Consider the following 19,690-nt stretch of genomic DNA (forward strand, 5'->3'; position numbering starts at 1 on the left):
AAACTGTGTTGATCCCATTCCTACATTCCTGCTGAAATAAATAGGTGGTCTGTATTTTTGTGAGATCACATAAGTGAGATCAAATGCTGATTGTTGATCTTTTTTATAGGAAGAGGGTGCTTATTGACTGGACGTGGGTAGAAAACAGCCCGTGCAGCCTTGATCCCAACCACTGACTGTATTACTGTGATAACAACAGTAAGATCACTTACACACACCTGGAGTTTCATAAGAAATATGACAACATAAACAAACCTGGAGCAAACGTCCAAGCTGTTGCAGTCTGGAGCTCTGACTTTGTCTCAAAGTAGAAGAACTCACACGACTGCCATGATATTCAGACAGGACACATTCATTATCAGAGAGTTTGAAAAGTTCGACCATCTCAGCCTGCGTGGCTGGCACCTGTCACTCTCAGCACAGGAAGTGATGTTTTTGTTCACCTCACTGTTTCCAGCTTAGAGACTTACACAGTAATCTCTTCAGACCACTTTAATATTTTTTCTTTTTTAAATGTGCATAGTGATATATCAAGCTACTATCTAAATAGTTTCCAGTGGCAACCAAAGACAAAACCCACAAACTAACACATTGAGGCTTGTTTCCACACATGGGAATCTAAAAACAGCCCATTAGGGACCTCTAGGGATTTGTGATGTATCTGTGTGGGTGATAATAAGTATGATAATCCGTGATTCTAATCACACTTTATTAGAGCGGAGTGACTACCTGGAAAGGTTCTGAGTGCAAATTGACACAGTCTTAATGGGCTGATTTTCAGTCCCGATTGCTCACTTGTTTTGTCTTGTGACAAAAGAAATAAAAACATGTAAAAGAGCAACTTTGTCAGGAATTTGGCTGTTATAATATAGACTAAGATGGAAAAAGATGGAAATTTAGAGCACGTGAGAAGTGCCTGAGCCTATTTGACTCGATTTGGGCGTAAACATGCAGGACTGATTAGATGCCAAATCACATTATCTGGGTGTGTTAGTCCAGCTTTCAGACCTCTAATTTTAAACCCAGTTTGGTCAAACTAATACAACATGTTTTTTTTCCTTCTATCAAATAAATGTGCTAAATTTAAAAGTAATAATTATAAGCTCTAAGTTGGTTGTGGAATATAATCATACAGCTGAGTTTAAAGTCAAATCAACAGTAATTTCCAAAGATGATACTTTATTTAAAGGGCGTTAAATTGATTATTATTTATAAACAAACAACTTCCAGCATAGCCTCAGCAAAATTAACCGAATGAAGAGAGACTAAATTATACTGGACAGATATACTGGTGAGTGCAACAGGATTTATCGAGCAACATTACTGATTAAAAAGCATTTTCATTTCCAACAGATGACCTACATATCAAAACAACAAAGCAACTGCACTTTTACAGAGCAGTTATCACACAATACCCACACAACAATGGGTTACTAGGGCAACGCTGTGTTTGCTGACATTTTCCTCAAGGAAAGAGCGACAATAAGTGATCCTTGTTGCTTGCACTTGTCCGAATATCATTCTCTGAGACTTGTGTCGTCCATCATCAGCTCGATAAGTTAATTCTCTAATTGGTCATATAAAGCGGACACTTACCCGCTCTGTCCCACTATAACAGACCTCTCAGCCTCCCACTATGCTACTCAAAGCTTTTTAACTTTAACAGTTATAAAGACTCTCTACAGACACCTCCAGAATTATTGACACAAGCACGAGAATATCCTCGCACTCCCCCTTAAAGTGAAAGTTCAGTCATTCCACCCACTCTCTGTAAAACCTCTTTGGATCTACACAATTGTGAATGAACATGTTGATATGAGCAATATCTATTGTTGGAGAAAAGTTTGCATGTATGACCATAAGAAAAACTCTAAATTACCTTCTTTTGTTGTGCTCTCTAAAGCTGAATAATACACCGAACTGCCCATTTAATCAGGTAAAACCAGTGCTGGTCACCTGGCGGCAGGAATAATGGAATACGCTTGAGGACTTGGCAGCCAATCAGAGCATGGCACTGCTTTTTGCATGGGACCAGCTCCAACTCGCAAGGAGATGGATAAAAATAACTGTGCATGCCATTCTTGGCACAGCAACATGATGAGAGGTAGATCACTGGAGAGAGGCAGATATCTAATATTTATCAATGAAAGAAAGAACAGAGAAAAATAAGTGGTTTTACTAGTAGTTCAGAGGGGAAGCAGAGCACAAAGAAGTGGAGAGGAATCGAACCAGAGGAACAGATATTGACTCTTGCATCCATATACTTGTTTATGCACAGTCACAGCAGCTGGCACACGGAACCTTACAGAGGAGTGCCAAAGACCAGATGGTTTCCAAAGAATTTCATTCAGTCGAAGCTAACAAATTACACACCCGTTCAACAAAAGCAACAAGAACTGCCACAATTTGTGCAATAAAAATGTTTCACAATGAAACTTTCCACTTTCCGAGCTGCTCTCTTATTCAACTGACGGTTACAGGTTACACAACTGGAACTGTTGCAGACTTCAATCTTTTGAAGAAAAATAAAAACTTCTGTGTCCCAGAATGCTCTCCAAACAGAATAAATGCCAACATCAGGAATCTTTAATTCAGGAAAATTCCAGGACCGACTTGGTTATGAGTTCTATTGATTAAACCCACCTGACATCACATCTAACGTCTCGGCCGAGCTGCAGGACTCAGAGCCACCGTCACCCTTCTAGAATTCCTCACAAAACAAACATTTTTGTTCACATTCAGTGAGCGAACAAAGTAAATATTTGGACATGGGTTGAGATTTTGTCATTTTGCCCCACAATCACAAACCACAATGAATTTGAAATGACACTTTCAGGATGTGACAGGGGTTAAGACTTTCAGCTTTAATTCTAGGAGTTTCACAAAAGTATTGTGGAAAGAATAACAGACAGTTTTTTACATCATACCACAATTTCCACAGGCCCAAAGTAATTGGACAGTTGACCAACACACCATTAGACCAGTGTTTTCCATGTTTCCCTGCTCCAGCACACCTGATTCAAATGAATGGTTCAGGTCTTTAAGCTCTGCAGAAGGCTGAGGACGACGTGGCACGGCTCATTCTGATAATTGGGTTACCTCTGGGTGTGCAGAGCAAGCTAGCTGCTCTGAGTTATACATAATTCATATATGTTTTATATGCATTTGGCAGACGCTTTTATTGAAAGTGACTTACACTCATATCCCAGGTAAGCAGGTAGCATAAGGGGGGTCTTGCCTAAGGACACCTACTGGAGGTAAGATTAATATAATCATAGATACCCAGTCACTTAATGAGGAAGAATAGGTTGGGTCATATCCCAAGCAATTTTAAACGAATTAAGTTTTTCCTGGTAAAACCTTTTTAAATGTACTATTTGGAGGTACATAAATTATATTTTTGGAGAATATATTTGCAGAAATTGAACTTTATGGGAAAATCTATTCATAGCATTTTGACTCGTCTTCCAAAACTGCATCAGGTTACAGGACATTCTTTTAATCTCAGCCTTAATTGCTCTATTTTACCAGGCACACCTGTCTTCTAAATCCAAATCTAAACTTAAAATAACTTTAAAGACACAGAGGTATCCCTTTTCAGTGTTGCACTTTGCAGATGGCCACTGCATGTCAACGTACACTGAACATGGAAACATGTTTTTCATCCAGCTAATGGACAGCTTGTTTTAAAGAGATTAAGGCTGAAAATTCTCATCTACATAATCACTGTACATAAGCACTTTTGTGCTTTAACAATCTTTTTCTGAAGAATTATTGATATGGGAAAGTTACCCATGTAAATACCTTGAAGCAGGGGTGGTTCATTTCCTTCTTCAGGGAGAAAAGCTACTCTGTTATATCATTGCTCTGCATATACACATCACAGCACAATTTTCATGTGTTTGCAAACAGCTCATATGAGCAAATCTGACTCACAGAATCAAATGTATCCAAAGCTGCCTCTGGTCAACTGATTAGGGTCACCTGATCACAGAAGGGGTCTAATCGTCTAATCAACCAGCTTACAAAGCACCTATGTGAGTCTTAGCCTACATTAAAGACATACTAAGCACATTATTCCTTTGAAAAAAAGAACGGAATACATTGTATTGTAAAACTAATCCCTTGTAAAAAGGAAAAGTTGGCCTGTTACATCAGGCCTAGATAACTTTGCTGTGATCACCATAGAAGCCCATTTAAAGTTGAAATTCATATAAAGACAGCAGACAAACTACAGTTGGGTAGAAAAGACAAAAATGGTCCTCAAAGGGGAAGTTTGTCATTTTAGACCTGGACATTATTTTTGACATAAAATACGTTTATCTACTCATCAATAACATTTTGGTCAAAGTCGGCCTCCTTCGGACGCTATTTAGATCACTCGAGATCCGCGTATATCCATATAACGGGAGAGAACGGGGCATAGACAATACAGCCTCTTTATTTCACCAATACTTTAAGACGAATGAATGCGTACTATTGCACTGTTAGTTCAGAGCTGCCGTGTTGTTGTTATTGGCGAGCCCGCACACAAACACGCTCTCTTTCACAAACACACACAGCCTACACATTGGTGATGCATAAGAGAAGTTAATGTCAATGTAACCTAACGCAAAAGGCTCAGATGAAGATAAAGGAAAAAACTGAATTCACAATCCAACAATGCATACCAAACAAAATACTTAGTAGTCTATCCATGGGTATTTACCTTTACCAGCTAGCTTGAAAAGTCCAACCTTGCAGTTATCAAATAAGGCTTTATGGTGTTTTTTTAAATGTTTAAGTTTGTTGTGTTGCCTCGCCAAGTAGCAACAGTAGCAAGACATGTCTTGCACAATACCTGGCGCTGTGCAGCATCCTCTTTTTTAAAACCAAAATAATTCCACACAACTGAAGTAACTGACACTAAAGACACTAAAGTTTCTTTAGTGTCGGCTGCTGTTATGGTTGTCATTTACCAGAAATAAGGTCCAGGTTTAAAAAAAAAAACAAAAAAAAACTTCCTCTTTAATAGATAATTCATTGCTTCTGGACTGTTACTCACAACATGCCAATACTACATGAAAGTGTTACATGATGTATGCACTAGAACTGAGAACTGGTCCCAAGTCATCCAGTTTTCCAATGTAACACTAACTGAGACAGCTGAGCTGTCAGAAACAGCCATTTTACTCTGAGTGATGAAGTGATGAATCCTTATGACTTGGGTGTGTGATTGGGACCATAATCTCTACTTTCAAACAGCTGCATTCTTTTAACTGAAGATCAAACATCTGGATCTGATGTCAGGGTGAATGACGAGAGGTACCTCTCATGTAGCTGGTGTCACAGCACATCTACGGTGTAGATGCACTCAGAAAAATCTCCAAATACTCATCTATTAAGTCTAATTAGCAGGGTCTTCCTCAGCCTTTATGCACAAACATGATGCATAGCTGCAGTTATGTACAACACAACACAATTAAATTAAAGTAGATCATAAAAAAAACTATCAATTCTATCACCTTAGCTTTCTTATTTCCACTTTACTGTATCACAGTTAAGTAGCTCCAAGTAAGTGTGTGCAGAATACATGAGGTGCACACAGTCTCACCACTAAATGTTTAGAAATAACAGTTTGTGTGTAAGAAAAGGTTTGTTCATGCATCTGGCCAAATGACAATTTTAATTTAGCCTCGGCTGTACTTTATTAGCACATTTTTAGCACCGTCTCTGTGAGAATGTCAGCATGGGAACTAGGGCTGCACGATTATGACCAAAATCATAATTACATTTATTCTGATCAAGATTGAAATCACGATCATTCATCATGTCTGGAAAAACATGTATTTTTATTGCACCATTTATAAACAAACAATGTGACAACAATTTTTAGTAAAAAATAAAACTTTAAATTAGAATAAATGATAAATAATGCAAAATAAAAACAAAACCCCAATAATTTAACATGTCTTTGGCCAAATAAAAAGATATTGCGTCTGTTATTTCTTTGGGAGGTAGATGGATAGGGTTCTGCCCGGTGCAGGGTGCTGTAATGGTTGTCTGGGTTGGCGCTGGACACGGACGGGGATTTTGGGAATTAACATTAGCTTTGGCCTTCATGCATTCCTCATATTTAGGTTTGTGATGTTTTTTAGGTGGTAGAACAAATTAGTGGTGTTACTCTGCGGGGTAGACACTACTTTGTTACATTCTTTGCAAATAACTTGTTCTTGTTTAACGTCACTTGCCCTGAAGTCCAGAAAATGGGTGTCGCCCCGTTTCGAGGCACAAGCTCATCGCGATCCTCAGATGCTTCTGGATTCTTCTCGGCTTTCGACATGACTTGCTCTCATCAGTCTAACTCATAGACTCATAGTCTAACTCGCTGCCGCTGCAGGCTGTCTTACACTGTGCGCTTGTTATTTAGGCAGCTTAATGAAGCCTTAACCATGCTTTCGCCCCCTGGTGGTTGGTAGACTACTGGTTGAGAACACGTGCGGTTAGATGCAGGCAGCAGAGCTCGCATTTTGAATGTAAATATCATAGACGATCAGGTTCTCTTAATTGTGGCCACCAAAATCGTGATCACGATCAAAATACGATTAATTGTGCAGCCCTAATGGGAACATCAGAATTTGGCTTTGGACCTTTGCCCCATTGAACAGCACACCAAAAAGCTGAACTAAAAGCAGTACTTTGGACGCATGTATTCTGTTCATTTCTATTTTGTTTTGGTAAGTATCTGATAAAATACTGTGTAAAAGAGCTGACAAGTATCAGTGAAGACTAATCAGAATAAAAAGGCAACAAAAACAGACAGCGATGGTATCAGGAATCTGTGTGGTATTGATTGGTCTTACAATGTGTGTCACATGGCCTGCACTGGTTAAAAAAAAAAAAAAAGCAATATGAACTCCTTACAGGACACATCCATTTACCAATGCTTCTGAATAATGGATGAACATGCTTTCAAACTCAACGAAGGCTGTGTCTCCTTCACACACGTAACACACTCTGAAAGCCATTTCAGCTCTTATGCAGCCTAATGAGGCATTTTGCTTCACTAAAAGCAACAACAACACACAAGCACAAAAACAGTAAGAGCCCAATCACATATCGGCAAAGGTATGACAGTAGCTCAGAGATACAGGGCGTTTGTGGCCGCCGTGGGAAAGAAGACAGAAGTCATAAGTCTGCTTTTTCAGGCCAGAGGGCTGCAGAGACACCAACATGACAGTTTAATGTTTAAATTAGATTTCATTCTCACAAGGCAAAGGGCAGCTGGAGGGAGGAGAAAAGAAAACAGCATCCTCTCAGAAAAACACGCCACTTATTTCATTTCCATTCTTCCAGATACATGTTGTATTACTTGCACTTAGCATGATCAGATACACTCATACCCTCAGTGTCTGCAGCGAATGCTGCAGATAAAAAACAGAATTACTTTAGAAAATTAGCTCATTTGAAAAAGCTAATTCATGAGGCTGAGTGGAAATATTCAGGGCATATGATTAAGTCACATTACTCCTATTAAAAACACAATGTGGAACGTGTTAACCAGTTCGTACACCATCATTCACATCGTAAGGAAGAACCAGCCACTCATTAAACTCATCACAGGATAGAATAGATCTGGGACTGAGTTACTTCCCGTCTTGCCAAAAACATTTTGGGAACTAGAGCTGCAGCTAACAGCTAACTTTTTTTTCTTTTATCATTTTTTTGACTAGTTGATTAATCATTTTGTGATTAATCCAACAACTATTTTCAGTTCAGTGGATTAATATTAACTATACCTTTGGTTAATCTATCAACCTATATTGCTCAATTAGAGCTAAAATCATAATCATCAATATTTTGGTCACTCAGAGACTTTTTTCTGATGTGTTTTCAACAGACATCACAGTTATTGGTCAGGAGATGCACTGACAGCGTGTGTGTGATCATACATGCGTTAAAGGGGGCGCTGCATTCATCATTGAGGAAAAAACAGCAGCATTGTTGTGAGGTGGACTGCAGCACGATTGTCTTTTTATGTTGATTATCTTGTTTCCATTATCGTTGAAGGTCATTATTGTAAGTTAAAATAAAATTCCATTGATCGCTGAGCCTTACATATAAACAAACTGCCTACAGCACGTGATTAAAAGCGGTAGCTTTGTCATACTACCCATTTGCATTTACTAGCCTGTACAGTCTTACCCGAGTTAACACTATTTGTTTTAAACGCTGGACGTAGAGCTTAAACCGCACTAGTACACACATCTAATATCAAACCTGAAGTCGAGAAGGATTTCCTTTGGAGAGACAGTCTTGAGACTTGACTAACTTCTAACTAAACCTATGTGGCACTTGTTTAATCTACTCTGCTAAATAAATATTGACAAATTAAGTTTACCCAACATCTTAGATTAATAAACTCGTGGAAGAACAAAGATACCAGAGCTGCAACTAACAAATATTGTCACTATAGATCAATATTGGATTATTTCTCATTTAATTAACTATTAAGTAACAGAAAATTATGAAATATGCCTGTATTATTCTGCTATATATAACATAAGATCCAGTTGTAGTAGTGCCATGTAACTTTAATGGGAGGGAGGATAAACTGGTCGCAGACAGAGCTAAAAGTGTGAAAAATCTGCCATTCGGTTAGTTTTCAGTAGTCATCAGTGATGAAGAGCTCTCCTTCCTGTTACATATGTTACGGGGAAAACACTTCACAGTAAGGACTGTGGTAAATGGAACCGAGCACATGAATTACATCCTTTTTCTGCTCTTAATGAACAGATATTTTGTTTTCCCCAAGTGTCCTCAGGGTAGTTTTTACTTTCCTAAATAATAGATTTACCAAAGAGCAGCCATGGTGGTCACACTGAGGTACGGTTCAGTTTTGATCATGTGATGGGATGATAAAAAATTGATTGGCCAACAGAGTGTAATGACCTGCCAGTTAATGGTTTGAATGAATTCATGTAGCACTAAAGGTCATCTAATCAAGCAGGAGTACTGAGCAGTGTGATGTTAGTACAACACGTTCCACCCTGAAACATCTCGATTTGCGATGTCAGTGCTAAATTCACTACATATCATGAAAATAAATGGATTCAGTCATAGACACATTGACTAATTAAAATTGTATTCAACTTTTTTCTTGAAGTGGAGGCAGTAACACTCCCAAATATCCTCAGCAACAGCCCTGCTGTCTTCAAGTTATCATGGCAATTAGAAAAAGGGCAACACGGGCATCCCACTGGAGTCTTTCAGGTCCTTTCACTTGACCCTTGCGGGGTAGCTCGAGCCATTAAGAGAGTGCTTATGACTGCAATGAAAAAAAAAAAAAAAAAAAATCTGTGCCAGACTGGCTTTGCTGTGCTTTGTGCATGTGAGCATAAAGCTGAGGCTAAATAAATAATAATTTTTTTAAAAAGACAACTTAATCCAATGGATGATAGCTTGTTTAAACAGTGTCTTGGTTTTCATTTAGTCAAGACAATGAATTTTATAATGAATTATAGGCAAATACCTGTTCCACCCAACACTAAATTAAATCCTATTAATCTTCTTAAAGGCTTATTTACACGTGGGTACAGGATGTGTCTCTGTGTGGGTTTATTTTTTTTTCCAAATGACCAACTAATTCCAATATTACACATGATCAGTGACAGATAGGGGGTCTTAGAATACAGCATAACCCGATTAACTCACCAAATATAGGATTGATATTGACATACAAAAAGAAAAAAAAAAGCTGAGTCAAGGATGATCTCACTCTGTGAAATTCTATTCAGGTTACGTGTAGGTACAAAGCAAGCATTACAACCGCTGCGTTTGAAAGCAGCCTGAGTTCTGAGGCAAAACTCTTCAGACAGTGCAGGGCAACACAGACCATTTAAGATTGAGAAAGACCAAAGGTTAAAAGTAAGACCTGGAGATGGCTTCCTGCTCAAAGAACAAAGACATAATGAGCTCAATAAATGGTTGGAGAAAGACAGAAGAATGAAGACAAACTCATTTGTTTAATAGAAATAGCCATCCCAGAAAAATGGGGACATTAGAAGTGAGCATTAGATGCATCAGACTGGTCCTGCTTTGCTGCCATCCCACAGCATCTCTGCCACCTGTTTCTCTGCAAGTCATCTGCTCATGATTCATTTCTTAGCCCACTGAGTTAGATAAAACACTCCCTCCTCTGTTAAACCGGAGAGATGAATGTTCAGTGTGCCTCCGCTCTATAAATCCCTGCAGCACAGTTTGCATGCTGCTTACAGCAGCATCTAAATGAGACAGCATTTATTACAGCCACATATACTAAATGCTAAATAAATTTAATGTTAATAAATTAAATGTTAAAAAGGGTATTCTATTCTATTATCAATAAAATAGTGCATACCTTCTTACATTTGTCAATTCATTTAGTTCATTCCTTCATCACAGGACTCTGTAACATGTTTCTCACTCGTGGGGTAATAAAGGTTATTCTATAATGTAAATATGTGAAAGACCTGTCAGGTAAATACAGCTTGTTACACTCAGTTAAGGCACGTGAGGTAAATTCCACATGATGAGGGCTCATCTGGGGAGCTGGAGAAAGGGTAAACACCAACGGAGACCTGCTGAACTCAGTGAAGTGTCCATGCTGGGTAAATGACAGCCTTCCTCCACAGCAGGGATTTTATTCCCGGAGCTTTTCTGTTTGAGCAACTTGGATTATGTTTGAATGGGACTTTCCTGTCTTTCACATTTGAAAGATCTCATATTATACAGGATTCCAATTCATTTTCTAGAAACACACAATTTAGACAAAAATGTTGGAAAAAAAAAGTCTTCAGCTGAAAAATGAGAAGCACTTTAAAAGTACCTGAATCCGTGCTAAAGCTGATGCTTGGAGCGAAAGCATAAGAAGTCACATTTGTATCACAGCAGCTCCAACCCTCGCTGCTCTATTCCTGCTCTTTTTAAAAACTGTGCCGTCAGATACTGCCTTCAAAATCTTTTCACTGGCTCACATGCAGGCGGAACTGAATCAGACAGTTTCTCCACATCACTGCATGGGCAGCAGACAGATCTGTTTTATTCTGGGCACAGTTTACAAGTGAGGCTCTGCTTTCCCATGGGCCTGTGAGAGCACACCCACTCAGCTGTGCAGCATATGCATATAGAAGTACAGTCTCGCTGCTTGCTATTGCTTGGCTGAAATATGTTTTGAAAGGTGTTGCAGCACAAACACATGCCTCAGCAGATATAGGTGAAGGTTCTAGGTTCTAGCTTTGACTCATGATCTATTCTGCATGTTGGACTGTTCTTGAAACCTCCTACCTCATCCTCCCAAAGTTGGATGGTAGATATCCAAGCCATTATATGTATTTTTGGGACATTTTAATCTAGTGCTTGCACTCTGTTCATGATTTGATTAGCCAGTGATGCAGACGTTATAACTACAAGGCTGGCATGGCTGTAACTTCATTCAACAAATTAAAAACAACAGATACAGCACACAAAAAATCATGTTCCAACTCTCTATTACAGCAGTCGAAAGGTTTATCAGCTCTTTGCTCGTGAAGATGTGCCCCAGCATCATCAAACCTCCTTTTGATTGATGAAATGAGAAAAGTGTCCACCTGTGCACTTACTAATGACTCCCATCTCTTCTGGTCCTTTACCAGATATCAAGCTCCTGTCAGCAACAATTATGGAACAATGTTTTATTTCCTTAGTCAGTCACCTTTATATGGTTCATTGGACATGACCTGAACCAAACTAAAGTTCCAACATCATCTCCTTGTCCAATGGGATTTAGTGACTGATCACTGACCAGCTCACTCTAACCTTGTTTTCTTCCATTTGGGTGTTATTGGCAGGCTACATTTGGCTTTTCTGGATGTAAATTCAAGTAGTTTCTTACATTTTTCTTTTTAAACAATCTTCCCATTTTGCATGTACTTGTGCCACATTAGAGACACAGCTGACTGCAAACATCCAAAATTGACACAGAGTGAGATGACTTAACTTCTTGAAGGAGTTTTAAAATCCTTTCCACTGTCTCCCTCGACGGCTCTTTTTGTTGGTGCCAGGTGCCAGAGCTACTTAAGCTCTACAAGCACCCTTTAAACTGCACACTCATTTGTATATCTTGACGTATTTGTTGTGGAGATTCCGTCATTTGAAAAGGAACTGTATCATTTTGGAAATTAAGCTATGTGTGTTTAGCACGTAAAACTGCGCTGTGTGCCAGGTTGAGAATACAAACAGCCGTTCCTGCCCTGAAGCTGCAAACAAAAGGGGGAGCTCAAGACATTAATGGACAGCTGAGCAGATCGATGGCAGATCAAAGCTGTCAGAGAGCCGTTTCCCCCGATCCATAACAGAAGAAAGACACTTGCCAGTAAGACGCAATTAGGTCTACAAACTCCATTTACTACACAACTCTCTATGGAATCAGTTTCAGAGGATGCTAGAACAGAAGGACACAAAACAATTTAAATAAATAAAAATATAAAAAAAGTATCACAAAGGCCAACAGGCTGAGATCAAAATCAGTATTTCTGAGCTGAGACGAGTTTAAGCCAGCTCACCTGTTGCCTCCTTCACACCCCGAGGCTCTTTGGATAACATGCTCTTGCACAGCAAAGAAGGATTTTGTTTCAAATACATTTTAAGACGTTGTGATTTAGATGTTGTCTTGGATATGATTTCCAAATCTCCACTGCAATTCTGTTGAGACACAGCAGTTCCTGGGTGAGGCATTTCTTTCTTTCTTTTTTTTTTTTTTTTTTTTTTTTTTTTTAAAATCATAGCTTGTTACAACAGCTCAACCAAGCTTCTGAAGATCCTTTGGTGAAAATATCGTAAAACTGTGATGCAACATCATTTGCTCAACTGTTGAATCTTTTAGAAATGCATTTAAATCTTCAAAAGGTCACAAATAAAAGCAATATACACTCAGTAAGAAGTCATATCTATATGGCTATTTGGACACATTTCTTCACATCTTAAATATATATTTTACATGTTTAGATTTTTCTGTTGTAGCAGCTGTGATACAAAAGTTCAGTAGTCCTGACTTATTCATGTAGCATAATCAGTTGCTTCTATAGATTCAATTCAAACTGACTTCCTGATATATATTGCAGACATTTACCAAAGTCAAATGCACAGAACATAAACAAATGATGGTAAAAATGAAAGACACCCGCTAGTTTGTACAACGCTGTTTTGAAGCCTCGAGTTTTGACTCTCACCGTTGTCACGTTGGTCATTTTGGGGACAGAAGTGACCAGATTTGGATAAGAATGCAGAGCTGGAGATTGATTTTTGTAAACTGGACAAGTGCGTTTCTTTGAAGACTTCCTGAATTGAATAGCGAAATTATTTCCATAAAGATTACGAGAACATAAAACTGAAGGAGTGAAGATACCCAACCATAGAGACCATTATGACTCATAGGGGAAATTACTGACAAGGCACTTCATGACAGAAATTGTTTGGAGTTTTTTTGTCTTTTGACTCTTTTGACTTTTGAAATGCTTTGTGGCATGCATTAAGGCAAAGGGGAATGGACCTCTGACGGAACTGGAATCTTCGTTGCTTCTCATTGCGCCACTGAAGTCTTGACACACCCAAATTAAGGAAATAAAGCACACAGTGATGGTGAACTGACTTTTAATCCTGAGTATCAATATCACTCCCATGAGTGACAGTTAAACAGATTGTGAACTACTCCTATCATTAGTCCACCACACATTTTGCAGCCTAAAATTACAGTATTCAAACTAGCCAAATATAAATCATTATTTACACACTTGCGGTAAAAAGAAATGACATACAGGTGGCTTTATAAAGGGATTTCATTAAGTACCAGCCATTCATCCCTTTTCATCTGCTCATCGGGGGGCCAGGTCGTGGAGGCAGCCACTCCAGAAGGGAAACCCAGACATCTCCCTCCCAGGCAACACTCTCCAACTCCTCTTCTGGGATCTCGAAACATTCCAAGGCCAGAAAATCTATTTGAACCCCCCTAATGAGTTCCGGGTCTGACTTGACTTGAAAACTCCAAAGGGAGGCAAACAGGAGGCATTGTACTCAGATGCCTGAACCATCTCAGTTGACTCCTTTGGTTGCTTAGGAGCAGTGTCCCCTCCAGATGCTCCAGCTCCTGATCCCATTTATAAGGCTGAGCCCAGCTACTCACGTAAGGAAACTCATTTCAGCCGCCTGAAACTGCAGTCTATTTCCTTCGGTCACAACCCAAATCTCATGACCATAGATGAGGGTTGGAATTCCCAAGACTGAGTGACATCACAGTGGTAATGTTACTTCGCTCAGAAAAGGGGAATCGGGACAATTCCTGGTATTGCAAACTGGCACGAAGAGATTTCAATGAAGTTTGAAAAAACATGTCATTTAGTCCCATTTGTAACAAAAGGAGTACAAGAGACCAACCCTCATTGTAACCAGCGTTCTCAACACATTTCACCAAGAACTGGCCGAGAAATTCTTACCAGACATTTACCGCAGTTTCTATGAAAACATAGTTTAACATGCCTGCAGATAAAGTCCAGGCATTACCCAGAAATGTCTCAAATCAAACTTAACAGGTTTCTGCCGATACATGACATATTTCTTCAGACAAAACTATGGCGTGGCCTCCGCTGCCACATCTTCTTTGCACATTTGTGGTGTTGCTGTACGAGGAGCTGCATGTTATTGATGTGTTTGAGAAGAAGCTGTATCCATATCTGCATTTGTGGTTTCACAGCATCTGTGAGGAAATGGGTTAGCTGCTTAGAAATCAAAAAGTCAGTTTCATTTGCTCAGAAAGCTGCTTCCTGGAGACACAGTGATTGATACATCAGCAACAAACTAAACCCTGCTCTGAAGTATACCGGTCTGCTGATTCAGCACCATTTTTGAAACCAGACCTCTAGTGTTTGTGATAGCAATTGCTTTGCGGTGACGGATGGAAGATGGCATCATGATTCAGTGAGCAAAATCTCACAGCAGAAATGCATCCACTGTATCAAATGTATTCCCATCTGTTTGTTTGAGGTGAAATGAAGCATGCAGAGTGGATTACCGCCAAACAATTGGCTTTTACAAAGTACCATCCAGTATTGCTCTTCTGAAAACCTGCCTATGGCAAATCATCTATGACCCACTAAGCACTGATCAGTAATCTGAGATTCTCTAACAATAAGTTGATTGCTTTAAGGCTGGTACTGGCAAAAATCTGTTTCCTCCTTAAGCGTGGTACACAGACTTGGAAACAACTGATTGGCTTGCTTAAAACCTTCAGCTTTGTCAGGAAATCTTAGCCAACAGTCTTTATACAGAGAGTGTAGAAAACAACAGCTCCCACCTCTCTGACGTTAGTTTAAATTCTGCTATTTTTCCTTTTATAGACACATTTTTAAAGACACAGTATACAGGAACTCTCCACTGAGAAAGAACAAGAGGCATTTTCACAGCAGCATCAGAGCCGATGCCCCCGTTCCTGACAAACTCAAGTCCAGAGGTGTGCATTAATAAATGACGTTGGCAGAGCTGACTGGATTCATGCCCGCCTGGCCACCAGCTGTAATAATCGCAGACATGTCAGAGAGGCGCAGGTCCGCTGGAGACAGGAGACTGTCTGGTTGGTTGACAAATTAAGTCTCCTCGCACTGATAATAGGCACAGACTTGACTACTCCAATGTGGTTGGGACCTTACATTACACACATGCAGGCTTTCGAGTGACACTGGAGTTCAGCAGCTCAAACCATTTTTAGACACCACAGAATAAGTCCAACCAAAGTATCTCACCATCTAAAACACGACAAGCCTCAAAGATTTTCATATAAACCAAAAGGTTAAGCTTATTGATAAAACTTAGCTTAATTACCTGACAGTTACAAAGTCAGCAGTAATTATAGGACTGTAATACTGGGACTACATCTCAAATCATAGGAGCAAAAAAAATAAATAAAAAAGCAATTCTTCTGAATGTGTGACATAACATATGTTTCTTTGCAACACCACAGAGACAGTAATCAATGCTGTGCTGATAAAATGGCTTTGTGTTTGTCTTATCTTTTTAAGGCCAGATGTTAAAGAGAAATGAGTGCAAGCTCTAACAAATATAACTAGAACAGGCTCATGCATATATATATATATATATATATATATATATATATATATATATATGCAAACCAGTCAAATTGCAGTTTACATCCACCTCTCCTTTTGTTCCTAAGAAATGGCATTAGCTAGATAAGCGTTTTTTTTGTTCAACATTTTGATGACAAAGTCGAGCCTTTGAGCTTTATCCAAATGTTTAAATTACCATACGATTGCTCTAGTTATGGTCTAAAGTGTCTTTAAATCCCAACATTCAGATAAACTCATCCTAAAGTTCAGGAGAACATTTTTGCAAACTTTGACATTACTCCCTTAAGCTTTAGGTAAAAAAATGTTTGTTTATGGATGCTACACCACTTGTTTGGAGAGACAGTTGTACACGTCATCAGAAGTTAATGCTACATGTACACAAGACTCAAAAAGAGATGACTGGCAGAGGCACTCGTTTGACATCCGGTCACAGATATCCAACAATTTCAACTGAAGAGCCATGACAATCGACAATAACAAAGCTGTCAATTTTTCTGAATGAACCAAACACTACTAACTTCTTTCACTGTCCCTTGCTTTTCATTTGTTCTATTTTTCCATTCAACCATTAGCTGATCAGGTAATAGAAAAAGTAGAAGTAACACTACAGAATTTGGCTATTTTTTTTTGCTCTTTGGCTCCCCCTACAGTTATGCGATGAAACACAACCCCCCCCCCCCAAAAAAAAAAAAATAAATAAATAAATTAAATCAAACATCAAAAGCCCACAAAAAATGTCCTGCTGTGTCTCAGTGCCTGGGCGGTCTGAGGCAGTTTCAGGCTGAATGTGCATAACAAAAGTCAGCGTAGTTCTAAACAAGTCAGAAGGAGACATAGTTTTAAGGTTCAAAAACTTCTCCAGTGTTGCTTTAATACCTATAGTACAAGAGTGTCCTGATCTAGATAGGGAGCAGCTCAAATCAGCAGAAATAACACAATAACGACACACACAAAACAACATGTAAATATCGAAAGTTTAAGGGGGAAAAAAATCTACATTTTTAACCATCACAGTCGCTGCAGGCTAAACAGTGACAGAATGGTCATTTAAAATATTCAAAACCAGACATATTTCCAGTATGTTTCAAATTTGGTGGAATCCATTTAGTAAAACAGGCTCCTTAAAAATCAAGGTCATTCATTCTGCAGCTGATCTCAATTTTTTAAATTCAAATGTCTATTTTTTTCCCAATTAACAAGCTTTAGGGACACACATGAGGAATAATTCCTCTGACAATAACTTTCGGTACTTTTTCAAAGATGTAGGTCTGTTGATAAGTCAGGAGTAGACCAATATTACACATGTCCCGTTCCTGTATTGTCTGAGTGGGCCAGTATGCCCCCTCCCTTGAATCCTTGGGTAGCAGGTGGAGCACGCAGGCAGATATCTGAACAACTGCACCAACAACGTCCACGAATACGAGGCTATAAACTTATAAATAATTCCAACCTACTGTGTAGAAAACTATTTTTCTTGATATTTTGTTTCTGTATCCAAATCACCTTTGATTTGATGCTCGTCATCTAATGCCATAAAACTATTCAGGATTAAAACATATACGTTACAAACGGCTAGCTGAAGTATCCCATTTAAAAAGCATTTACAACAAAAACCCTAGCTGCACTGAAATCAGTTCCAACTAAATACAATTTCCTCAATTTTCAATAATACTTATTAATTGCTTAATCTACTAAATATGAGATATTTGTTGTAAATAACCAGCTCATCTTCTCAGAGCCAAATGTTATGTCTATAATTTGATCAAAATATAATTTCCTGCATATACGACATTAGTTCTTCAATAAAACAGAACAAACTGCAAATCCTCACATGGTAAAGAGGGTGTTTTCCATTGTCTGTTAATCAATTAATCAGCTAAATGTTGGGATGTCAGGATAAACTCTCTGTTTTCCTCTGAGTGATGTTTAAGTCATTGTTTTAATGTTCTGTAATAATCTCCAATTCGTTTGGCCAATAGACAACACAAATGCACTATTATTTAGATAATAAGCAGGTCGCACTGTTTTAAATGAACAATAATTCAATGTAATGCATGGCCTTAATATAATGGATGATCAATAGGACCTACTGGAGGACGAGGCCATGACTAATGTGGTTCATTTGGCTGCTCGAGAAATGGATCATAAAACAGACCAGCCCAAATAAACCTGGAGATTCAAATCATCTCTCAGCCGGCTCAGTGCAATTTCGTGGAAAACACTTTAGTTGTCTCAGAGAATGAGAAGCCAATTATTGTCTGAGGGTGTGGGCATGCAAGGCTCAGGGTGGAGGCAGAGATTTAAGAATAACACACATATCAGAGGATGAGTTTCACACGGCGTGACAATAATGGTTTATTCTGCGCTATTCGGAAATTCAACGAGCAGGTCAGCGTGCAAACAAAAGCCCAAAAAGTCAGTCTCGGTAGGCATACTGGAACAATACCAGGGCAGAGACTGCAGCCACACAAGTTATCTCATCGCCACTGACAACCTGGGTGTGTCTCAGCACACACACGAATCCTGTCTTTACCAACTTGTACTATCCACAGCAGCTCAGACCCGAGGCTGTATAATAAATCAGGCTAATTTTTCAAGCATTATTCATTCGCAACTGATGTTGTGCAATACATAATAGCAGGTTCGGGTTGTTTAAACTAATATCCAGCTTAAACACGGTACGAGGCAGATATTTCAGCATCACTAGTCCCTCATAAACTTCGAGACTGCAGGCTACAATCCGTTCCAGACTATTGTATGAACCCTCACAGGTTGGTAATTTGATTAAAGTAATGCCCTCCCTTCCCCTGCCCACTACCACCCTTTCGACTTGAAAACATTCTTCTTCTTTTTTTAACCACTGAATACGTTTTCCTCATTTAGTTCAAATCCTACAAACTCCAGAGGAGCGCGTGTCAACCGGAACAGCTAGCTAAATGTTCGTGTCTCAACGACATGAACTTGCTGACTGGGCAGCAGGTGCAACGAGTTCACTTGACACACAACCGAAAATGAACTTCTAGAAGGAATAAGACGTCTCTTACCACTCTGCTCCCCGAGAAAGACGAGTTTGAATTTTCTTAAAGGGTTTCCAAAGTCACTACCCACGGACATTTTGAGGAGGAGGACGGGGCGCTGCGGACACCGGAGGACGTCGGACTGTACTTGTGAGCTCCCACTCGAGTTCGTTGCTAGTTGGTGAAGATGCTCGATGGAATGGGCGGCGATGTTGCTCGCTTTCTAGCTCTGTCTCACTGTGATGGGAACACTCTGCTGCTGCACCGGTCCGTGACGCTAGGGGTAAGTTTTTTCTTTTTTTTTCCCTCCCCACTTAAGCGAGGACTTGAACGCATGCGCCGCCTCTTCATTGAACTGACAGTCATCATAATAAAATGACGTCATGCGTGTTGGCGAGGAGAAGGAGGGAGAGGTGATAGTAGTCGTGCAAACAGGACTGTTTATTTAAACGCAAATGATCAATACACTGTAACACATATAACGTTTGTACACAATATATTAAGCTCAATTTCACAAAGTTGGGGGATCTATTCAACAAA

At 39.3% G+C, this 19,690-nt stretch overlaps 2 protein-coding genes across 3 annotated transcripts in view; one reads left to right on the forward strand and one right to left on the reverse strand.

Moving 5' to 3' along the window:
- The window catches only part of rab6ba (RAB6B, member RAS oncogene family a), a 54,380-nt gene extending 34,937 nt beyond the window's left edge, over window positions 1-19,443 (reverse strand). Inside the window, exon 1 of one of the 2 annotated variants that reach the window (XM_072390151.1) lies at window positions 19,178-19,443. In XM_072390151.1, the coding sequence (XP_072246252.1) occupies window positions 19,178-19,247 (70 nt within the window). In that variant the 5' untranslated portion in view covers window positions 19,248-19,443. The remainder of the gene's footprint in view (window positions 1-19,177) is intronic. The other variant, XM_072390152.1, reaches the window with a different exon arrangement.
- The window catches only part of LOC140312341 (allantoinase, mitochondrial), a 505,108-nt gene that overhangs the window by 271,807 nt on the left and 213,611 nt on the right, over window positions 1-19,690 (forward strand). The gene's annotated exons all lie outside the window — the stretch shown is intronic.

This window comes from Leuresthes tenuis, unplaced genomic scaffold, assembly GCF_036924035.1.
Source record: "Leuresthes tenuis unplaced genomic scaffold, fLeuTen1.0.hap1 SCAF_7, whole genome shotgun sequence".
In the NCBI taxonomy this organism is placed as follows: domain Eukaryota; kingdom Metazoa; phylum Chordata; class Actinopteri; order Atheriniformes; family Atherinopsidae; genus Leuresthes; species Leuresthes tenuis.